The 10,872-nt window shown below is 43.2% G+C and overlaps 1 protein-coding gene across 1 annotated transcript; it reads right to left on the minus strand.

Annotated features, from left to right (window-relative positions):
• Positions 1–846: 846 nt before the first annotated feature.
• LOC108106942 (protein wingless) lies at positions 847–9,453 on the minus strand. The gene is made up of 5 exons (XM_017214209.2): positions 8,877–9,453; positions 6,877–7,127; positions 3,248–3,549; positions 1,600–2,027; positions 847–1,479 (listed from the first exon to the last, which is right to left on the minus strand). Exons 1-5 carry the CDS (start codon positions 8,990–8,992, stop codon positions 1,173–1,175), a joined length of 1,404 nt encoding a protein of 467 aa, XP_017069698.2. The 5' UTR covers positions 8,993–9,453; the 3' UTR covers positions 847–1,172.
• Between the last annotated feature and the right edge of the window lie 1,419 nt (positions 9,454–10,872).

Here is a 10,872-nt window from a genome sequence, read left to right on the forward strand (position 1 = left end):
TAATTGCCCCCCAGGCCAGTCACAGCACAGGCCACATACAAAATGAATTCCAAAATTTGTTTTTATTTTTTTTAGTCATTGCCGTTTTGTGTTTTTTATTGATTTGTTTTCGATTGCATTCGCATTTTTCTGATCGCTTTCTGCTTTTTGCTTTTTCGCTTCTTGTTTTCCTTCGCATTAATACTTTACAAAATTGAATGTCTATGAGCTAGTATAAATTAATTAAATATTATATTCATATCGAGCTATTTATATACTTAGCTAAGTCCATATAATCAATTAGTAATACCTAAAGGCCGAGGGGGGAGGATAAATTAAATGCGTTTACAAAAAAAATATTTCATGTGCAAATTTCATAAATTCCAAGCAACTAAAATCTTTCTCTGTTCTCTCGTGGGATTGGTCTGGCGTTTAAAACTAAAAACTAAAAGTTAATTTAAGCTTAATTATTTACACAAAAGTAGAAGTTTTTTTGCTTTCCCAGGCCAGGTTAAGAGTGGAAAAAGATTAAATGAAATGGAAAAGTAACATTTTCCATTCATTTTCCAGCCCTGGCCATTCTGTTTTTCCAACAAGATCAACTTCCTGACCACTTCGCATGCGTTTTGGTCCTGGCCAAAGCAGTATGCAAGCAGTGCAAGCAGTGTCCGCCAGAGGGTGAAGGGAGCTGAGCTGAGCGCTATTTGAATTTTCAGTCTTGTTTTCAGTGATTTAAAAAGTTGTTAAACGAGAATGGGTTAAGGGTTTCAGCAGAAAAGGGGGAGGCGCTTTGAAAACTTTAAGCTAGACTAAAATAATTTTAGTTACTAACTACTAACTAGGGCTACCAAAGAGGGGGTTGGGAGGGCTTTGTAATTTACAAAATATTTTGCTTCGATTGGGAGCTAGCTTACATGACTAAAAACTGGGCAAACACACACGTTGTATTCCTTTTCCTCACTTTCTCTCTCTTGAAATCTATTCGTTAATATTCCTCGTGTAATACTGCTAAAAAAAAAGTGAGAGTTAGATGGGGTGGAGGGGCGTTAGATGGGCGGGCTGTTAGTCGTATCTTTAACTAGGCTATAGTCTAGGCTCTTAAGGTGCTAATAACAAAGGCTAAGCGTAGACAAAATACATAACACATACAAAGATTGAAGGGAGATGGGGCTTAAGAGAGGCGAGCCGTGTCCTTAGAGACACGTGTAGATGACCTTCTTGGTCCGACACAGCTTGCACTTGACCTCGCAGCACCAATGGAAGGTGCAGGCACAACGTTCCACCACCACGACCTCGTCTCGCCTATAGCCACGCCCGCAGCACATCAGCCCACAGCCATCCACGCCCAGCGAGGTCTCGTTGCACTGGCGCCCATGGGTGCCCAGAATGCCGTGTCTCAGATTCTTCTCGCAGAAGCTGGGCGAGGGCTCCAGGTAGACCAGATCCTTGGAGCCTGGCGGCTTGTGTTCGGGATTGTGGGGGTTCAGTTGGAAGTGATATCTGCAAGGAAGGAAGAGCAAAGGGGTATTAAGTTAGTTGGGTGCATTGGGAATTTAAATAAAGCTTCATTTATTCTTCAAGAAGCAGAAAGTAGAAAGTCTAAATCAAGTTGACCCTTACCTATTATGCTTGCGACCTTGGCGACGGCCATTCCGTCCGCCCCTCTGCCCAGCCTGGGGCAAGCTGTTGGGCGACGGCATGTTCGGGTGGTGAATCTTGCTAATCGGATGACTGTTCTCCAGCAGGATATCCGGCATATGGTCGTTCAGCATGCGCTCCTCCTCCTCGCCGTAGACCACCGACTGGGGGATAATCAGTCCATTGGAACCCACGGAATTGGAACCAGCGGCATTTGGACTAACTCCAGCCAAGGCATTGGTGGCCCGAAGACTGTTGGTGACTTGGACGCGGGTGGCTCCGTCGAAACGAGCCTTGAGATTATCGCCAATCACACGGAAGTTGGCCAATCGCATCCAGCAGGTCTTCACTGTACAAGAGCCGGACATTCCATGGCATTTGCACTCCTGTCGCATCTCCGCCTGGACGTGCTGCAGATTGGAAAAAGAGCGGGGAGAGATTGTTCATTAGTATGACTTTATTAGGCTGCTTGCGAATCGACTCGCAATATGTTTTTCACTTAATTATTTTGCTGGTTTTTTAGTCTTGGCCGGTTGTTGTTTTTGCCCGTTTGCTGGCTGGCTGGCTGGCTGGGAGATTGGCGGCCCGCCTGCCACGTTGTTGCAGTTATTAAAAATCAATAAATGTTGTTGCAACTTGCTGTGCGCTTGTTGCATGTCCCCCCCGAAGTTGCCGGTTGTAATTGTTGTGCGCGGACCAAAAGTAAGAAATCAACGCAGTTGGGGGGCCTTCAGTTCGGTTAGCAGCAGCAGCAGCAGCAGCAGCCCGATGATCATCATCATGCTGATCGCAATGATTATGGAGCTGCGGCCCATAACAAGTAATAAAATAATAACACAGACGGTGGGCCCTGCTAACCAAAGACGAAGCAAGGAGCGAAGGCAGCGAGGACTAGGCCCGGATCCGGTGGGATCGCTTGGGTCTAGCTGGATGTTGGTTGCGGGATGTTGGCGCTGTGTGCTACTTTCTACGCCCCACTAAAACGGACAGCAGGAGTGGCGATGCACAGTGGGTTGGGCGTGGGGTAAAAGGCTAGCAAAATGTGGATTCTAAATCTGATATTTGATTTAGGAAATGCTGTAAAATGAATAAAAATCTCTAACTTATCGATATGAAATCTTATTTTTGGGTTAGAAAAGATCTAACATTATCGTTTAAATCGCATATTAATTTGATTTCTAAACCCAAACCACTGTGCAGTTGCCCCCAAAACTTAAGTCTTGCTATTTTCTTGCATGTGGAGGGGAACTGGAAGCTGTCAACGAGTTAATATACGAGCGACACAAGCGCAAACGAGTGCAGAAGTCCCCCCGCATTCTGGGGGAAGAGATAGGGGAGCGAAAGAGAGAGATAGAGAGAGAGAGGGCTTATCTCTACTGCAGCTAGGCCAATTGGCGTTCGGCTCCAATTAATTGTGGGGACGGAAATTGTCGTCGCTGGTTTTTATTAGCGCTACAGTCGTAAATCGCCCAGCCAGGCTTAAACCGAACATTAGGACTACTTATTACGAGTTACACAGAGAGAAAAGTATATTAAAAAGAGTAAAATTTGATTTGAAATTTACTTAATATTGACTTGTTTTCTATTCTCTTTTCTCTCTGTGCATTTTGGTTTACAAAGCTGAACTTACCGCTCGACCCGCCTCGTTGTTGTGCAGATTCATCTTCTCCCGCAGATTGCGACCCCTCTCTCCAGTATCGACGAACTCCCGGGAGAACTTGAACCCAAAACCGATGTTGTCCGAGCAGCCGCCCCACTCCCAGTCCCTCACACCGGCCACACTGCCAGCCTGATGGTTGGCTTGAGGGGAGCGCGACTGGTGGCTATAGTCACAGGTGCAGGACTCGATTGTCCCTTCACTGCAGGCCCTGGCAATCGAGTGGGTCACCGCTGCACTGGTGATGGCGTAGATGAAGCTAGTCTCTCGGCAGCCTGGAAAAAATGGAAAATTGCATTTTGATTTAATAATAATAAATTTGATTTAAAACTAAACAAAAGTATTCCAAAGTTTTATTCTCTGTGCAGTCATTATTTTCGCCTTCTGGGTGTTCCACTTGGCACCGAAGACCAATACCGGGACCAAGACAAGATCTCAATCTCGGCCAAGTGAAGTGATGGCCGGGAGACGTCGTGGGCAAGAGAGTTAAAAATTTTCGTTATGAGTAATGGCACTTGTCTTCCAAAGTCTGGTCAATTATGACACTTCAAGTTATCAATGCCACAGAGGCAGAGAGGCAGAGAGATGAGCCCACCAAAACCTGACACAGATTAAACGCTCAACTATAAATTCCAACTTAACACTTTGGGTCCATCTCTCTGCTCAGACCATTCGAGTGGACAGTTTCCCCCTTGTGTTTTTCCCTCTGCCCTCTGCCCTTTCCCTCTGCCTTTCCCCTTTTCATTTTATTTTTAGTAACTGCCTCCGTTTCTGTTTCTGTCTCCGTTTTCTGTTCTGAGAGCGAGACCATCACAGATAAAGAACAATGAAAATTGAATTTACATGTTGCAGATAATTTTTCAAGTGGTTTCGCCTCGGTTCATAGCCCAAGATATGATATATAGGTATAGGGGATGGTCGATGCTCTATGGTACCTCCGGTCAGGTAGCTGAAAACTCTTGGCCAGAGAGGCCTTGTCAACCTTGTTTTGGAATTTCCAGTTGCACTTTTCGAGAGTGTAAAGTACTTGACTTGTACAAGTTCTTATGTAAAAATGAAATTTCTTTCCTACTGCCATTAAAATAGTTTTATGAAAAAATAGAGTTTCCTTTTTATCTAAAATGTAAGCCCTGGCAGTCTGACTTATTTCTGTTCAGGCGCTGATTGACGGGTCTGTGATTGACTAGTCTGCACTTGACGATTGACAAATTCTCGCGCGCTCTCTCTCGATATCAACCGAAAAACAACTTCCGCTTGGTGTTAAAAATTTCGCCGCTTTTGATTTCGATTTCCTGGAATTCGACCACGAAATAATTTGTTTTTTTTTCGGTTTTTTTTCGAAACTATTCCCGAGCGAGCCTTCAATTCCCGGTTAATGTTTGTTTGTTTGTCGTTGGTGGTTTCGTTTTCGGTTTCGTTTTTCCTTAAATAATTTCACGTATGTAACGAAATTTAAGGCGCACACAGGTAAATTGTGTGTAAATATGTGCAAGATGTTTGGTCCGCGATAAGGCGGCGGCGCATGCGCAAACGGTTTGGGAATCACAGAGGCGGGGGTGCGAGCAGGGATCGTAATGGTAGATGGGGGCCCCAGAGGCGTGACACAGTCATTGGTGAGTTGGTTTTCTGGTGATTAGCTTAGCAAGAATTCGCGTTACCTTTTGGAAGCGAAATGCTGTTTGCATTTCGTACTCTCCTTTTTGTTTTTTTTTATTCTTTTTTATTTTTTTTTTTGAATGTGTAAATAGCGAACAAAAGATAATAAATGCGATATATAAAATGAAAAGCGGGGGTGGTGCCCCCTGAGCAATTAGGCCAAGAAAGGGTGTGGCCAAAATGGAGCAACCAAAAAGCAAATTTCCGCATGTAATGCGATACTTCTTCGTTTTCTTTTTTGGTTTTCATTTAATTGCCAAAACGGATTTCCGTTGTGAGTGGGCGTGGCTCGAGCTGATTGAAATTGAGAGCAGGATGAAAATCAGAAGCAGCAGAAGCATCGACTGATCCTGAGATCTGAGGGAGTACAGCTCATCTCAGGGTTAAGCTGCTTAGTGACAGCATCGTCAGCAGTTCCTGGAATAGTTTAGACCTCTTGATATAAAACCCACAGGGACATAGGGACATAGGGTCTTTAGAAGACAGGAATACTGGAATACAGGGACACCCGGGGCGGCTTCGTCACGAACCGATGATGATTGCCAAAAAGAGATCTGGGCAAGGAACCCAACGAGAATTCACTAATAGAGACGGCCTGTTAAAGCGTGTGGCGTGGCAAATTGACGAGGTGTCACCAATTAGAAAACAAGTTAGGCCAGCCTTTAGGACTTAGAAGGGAATAAAGAGAGATCCCAGACAAGACAGGAATAGGTAGTGTGCCCCGCTGGCAGGGTTTCTTTTCAGTTTCAGAGTATCCAGTATGCCAGTTTGGAAGCCACTGGCATAGCTTCGAACCCCAAGTGTTAATGGTGCGCTCTAGGTGTTAATTAGGGCCAAGGGCACGGCACGGCATGGCAAGGCAAGGCAGGGCAAATACATTAAAAATTTGATTGTGGAAAGCGATGAAAGTGCTGTGATAAAAAGCTGTCACCAGGGCAATAATTTCCCTTTTTGCCTTAAGTAAATCCATAAAATGTCGAGAGCTCATAAAAAGGATCTCTGGCCGGAGAGCCGAAGTCGAAATAACTTGATAAGGTCAAGAGCCTGGCTATAAAAGTCAGCTGCCGTTGACAGGCGGCGAGGAAAGGGAATCGGAGTATCGAAGCCACGCGACGCTTGCCACGCCCACTATATATAAGAGTATATATATATATATATTAAGATCAGGTAGTTTGAGGAACAGGATCTTGGGAAAACAGGACAAAACAGTAGCTAATAAAACGGCAGGCGAGGGCGGGAGTCACATGGATTTCCAGCTAAAAACGCGCCAGGACAAAAACTGCGCATGCGCGACTTTTGTTTACATTTATATATTAAGAGAAACGTGCAACGTTCTCCTGGGACTGCAGGCTGGCTGGCGCAGCAGGCGGGGACTCGACTCCCAGAAGACAAGCACGTTTGATTGATTTGAATGGCTGGCTGTCTGAGTGAGTGAGTGAGTGACAACAGTGGCCCAGAGTTGGTTCCACTGGTGCTGCCAACTTGGGCTCATTAGCATAAACACGCTGAAACCGAACCGGGCAAGTGGAGCAAGTGCAGCCAGCACAGAGACAACTCTTTGTTGTCCCCCGTGTCCACCGTCCAGGGGAAAGTGGCCCCTTCAAAAGGGTAGTCAACCCATATATACGAAATATACATATTACCAAGTGCTCAGATCGTATTACAATAACAAACAAGCGCCAGAGGTCCGGGGGAGTGACATTTCTTGACATAAATAAGGAGCCAGTCGAAGGGAAAACTGGATTGCAGTTGGTTTATGGTTTATGGTTATGCAAGCTATTTGTGTGGCAGCCTTTTTAGTAGTTAGTAAAACCCAAAAAAAACGAAGGCGTTGACAATAGATCTGAAGATCATATTTCCTCTTAAGTGCGGCTCAAGTTGAGGTTCTTTCAAGAATCTTAACTAAGTGTTTTACCTTAATATTAAAATTATATTCAAAAACTCACCTCGATCAACGATTTTGCCGAATAGGTTCTTGCCCCTGGAGAAGTTTCTCGTCGAGCAGTTCCAGCGACGATTCCTGAACTGATGCTGGCACTCGCTGATGGCCAAATTGGCACCCTTTACCAGGGCTCCCAGCACACCGGGATTATCCCTGACCAGGCGGCGCTGTTTCCTTCTCAACGTGGAATGAATGGCCGGATCCATGTACATAATAGGCGTTATATTGTTGGGTTCGCCGACCTTGGCAATGCCCCTAAAAAAAAGAAAATGAACCAGAAAAACCGAAAGTTAATAGAGCAATCTTGGGAAAGGGAAAGAGGTTGTCAAAACTATTAAATGCTTGGCTGAGTTTTGCGCCTAATTATGAGAACGAGAATGAGAACGAGAACGAGGATTTCCATCAGCTGAAACACTTCTTTTTTGTCATATTTTCCTGGGGGTCTATGTGTCTTTCCACTTGACTTGAGATCGAGCTGTTTTTCTTTCGGCTTTTGGTTTTTCATTTTGCGGCTTTTCTCTGGTTTTTTTTTTTCTATTTCGAACATTTGTTGTTTTTGGGCGGTATTCGTCAATTGCCGGCGTTACTCAAGCATAAACCACACACACATTTATTAGGTACACTCACATGAAGATGGACAAATATTTGCAGACACCTGTCGGCTAGCGCTTTGCTCCTCTGTGACCTGTCATCATTTATTTTTCTTGTTCCAATTGTTGATCTTTATAATATTTTTTCCACGCTTCATTAGCAGCAAACGCGTATTTATTTATGCACATAACAAACAATAAACAAACATAAACAAATGTTTATTGACAGGTCGCGGAGAATGCAAATTAATTGGCAATTCAATTGAAAGCTGATTGCTAATTGTGGTGGGAACAGAACGTTGCGCAATGCAAGGCAAGATTAATAAAAGTACGTAAATAAAACAAAAAACTTGATCGGAAAGTGTAACATCTGCGGAGCATCGATCCCCCAATCGATATCAATTCCCAGGCGGATTAAAAATCGATGCCCCGAACTGAGATTTATGCGACGGCAAACGTCGCTGTATTTGCCTCTGCCTTTTATTTTTTTTTACGTATTTGTGTTGATTTTTTTTATTGTCGCGGCTGAAATTTATGCCGTTATAAAATGTTATTAAGGCTTAGCTGAAGTTTTGCACATGATAAAAGTCAAACAAACAAACACATCAAAGCCAGAGAATCTCTGGGAGCTCTGTAATAATAGCAATAACAAATAACAGTCTCTGGCTAAATATTTGACTTTAAACATTTATGATTGAGGCTTAGTCATGAAGCTTAGAGAATGATTAATATTTAACAGGAATATGTGACTTTTATGTTATATTTAATCTCACTGAACTATTATATTTATTAGGAATTTTTGATCTATTAAAACGAAGTTTCCTCAAACAGCCAAACGAAAGACTTAGGCAACGAACTTGATTCAGCTGTGAGTGCTTCTTGAAAACCTCAACTGTTGCTGCTGCTCTGCGGTGGTTCTTAAACTGTCCACTTCCTTATCGAGGCCCCCTCTTCCAGACTCTTTATTGCCCCCCTACTCCATTCACCCAAAACCCCATTCATATCTCAAACTGTGTCACACACACACACACTCAGAGTTTATCCCAAGTAAAAGTTGAATGCGCGCTTAGAATTTTTAATTGCTTTCATCAGGCGATGGGAAGAAGTCCAAGTCGAAGCTTTTATTCATTTTTTACTGTGTGTGTGTGTGTGTGTGTGTTTGTGTGCATTTTGTGGCTTCCGCATTTGGTGCGTGACGCACAAGACCTTTAACATTTTGTGTGTGGTTTTTTTTTTTGTTTGTTGCTGTGGGAAATGTTTCTTGAAAACTTTCGGCGCGTGCCTTGTTGTTGTTTCATTGTCTTCTGCTTTGGTTTTTTTTTTTTTAGATATTTTTTTGCTGGTGTTTGCTGATTTTATTGCCGCCCTAATGCTAATTGCCCAATTTAATGGAAAATATTCGAAACAAACTTACCACCACATGGAGCCCCGTCCCCGGCCGGACTTCTGTTTCCCCTCCACTTGGCTCAGACTGCTGCCGCCGTTGCACAGGGCCATCAGGCAGATCACGAAGATATAGCTGATATCCATTATTGCTCTTTCCGACGACACACACTAACTCACTGAACACTAAACTTGGTATTCGATTTTTGATTCTTCAAATTGTTGTTTCTGTTGTTGTTGTTTGCTGCTGTTGCTTGTTGGCGAATGGTTAGGGTATATTGATTTTTGATCGAGCAATTTCGCGTTCAATTAGCGCACTATAAATGAGGCATAATCATCATTAGCATGGGCATGCCGATATTGCTGCTCATATTTGTGCTATTAACTCCAAATGGATCACACGGCAATCATGGGACACAACAAGAACTTGTGAGTTTTCCACGCTCAAATATGGTTTTATATCTTTGTATCTCTGATAGATAGATAGAACACTACTCTCGGCTCGCTCTAGTTATAGATCGGAAGATCGCGGCGTTTCAGTTTCGATTCGATTCGAGCGGAGGAGTGAAGATTGTTGCCCGGTTCAGTGCCAACACTTAACTGAAACACACGGTGCGTTCTTTCGTCCGACTCTGCGTTTGTCAGCAGCGATCCGAGATCCCCGATCCGATGGCATTTCGTTGCTCTTCGTATCACACACGATCGCTGTGTGCGAGTGGGGCGGAGCTATGCCAGCTCTAGTCTTGCCTTACTGTAAGTCAGAAGAGCACCGCTATATATACTCACCCATTGATTGTTTTGCTCGTTTGCTCTGCCTTCGTGCTTGCTCACTCACACATACGCAGCGTATATAGAGATATAGGCGTATACAGTATATAGCCAGCGTCGCCCAATAAGAAATGGCGGAAATGGAAAACCGCTGAGCGGCATTTTCGGTGTAATCGATTGTATTGCCGGATTATTTGCGCAATCTCTTGGGATTTCGTCATAGCCTCGACTGCATTTAATTATATTTATTTGTCGCAATTTTTTCGCCTCTTTCCTTAAGGTATTTATGGGATTGGCTTTCGTGGCGCTTTTCGATACGCTTACTGTTCGGTTAGCGAATGGGAGAGGTAAAAATGTTTATTAATAGCAGTCTTGGCTGTCGAAAATGGTGTTTGGTTGTTGATGGTAGATTGTTGGTAATCATTATTTATGTTATTTTTAGTAAATAACTAACATAAATGGAATTTAAATTTAGTTATTTATTTAAAATACAAACGATAAATCACTTTTTCTATCGATTAATCGGTTTTATTCTAACCTTTAGTAAGTTATTAGCTTAGTCCCTAATTCTAACTAACTACCTAAAATACAGATTACTCCTTAAAATAAGTTTAAAATCCAATTTTCAGTTTCCCTTACTAACCTGATCTTCCTATTACCCATTACCTAGGCATTCCCTCACATTTGCCGTGTGAGAACAAGTTTTGTGCTGCTTTTCGGAGTAGATTTCGGAGTAGTCTTATGTACTTGCCTCGCATGCAGCCAGCTCCCTCGCTCTCGGTCGTTTGTTAACACACACTCTCGCATTCCGTGCTGAGTCTTTATGTCTTACCTTTTCCTCATCCATTGCCTGGCTGCTTCCACTAATTGGACAATGTAGCTGCAGCTCAGGAGGAGCAGGTATCCCCCACCCTACAACCATTCCCCAACTTCCGAAGACTCCTCTCTTCCGTCCGATCTTTCGGCCATTTTCCATGAATTACACATTTATTAGCTGGCTCAGATCATGTCAAAGCTGTTAATGAATGAGTTTTCCAGGGATTACTCTTAATTATATTATTAAATATTTATTAATTAAATGTTTATGTTTTCACTTCTTATTAATAGAACTTAGTAATTCCTATTTTTAGATTTATTTTTAGGTTTCTAAACAACAACAGGAAGAACGTTTGGCCAACAAAATGGCGAACGGAAAGAGTTCCGCTCTCGGTTTAGGCCAAAAATCCCTTGGCAAATATTAGCACAGTCTGGGCGCTGGG

Source organism: Drosophila eugracilis, unplaced genomic scaffold, assembly GCF_018153835.1.
Source record: "Drosophila eugracilis isolate 14026-0451.02 unplaced genomic scaffold, ASM1815383v1 contig_883, whole genome shotgun sequence".
Taxonomy (NCBI): Eukaryota; Metazoa; Arthropoda; class Insecta; order Diptera; family Drosophilidae; genus Drosophila; species Drosophila eugracilis.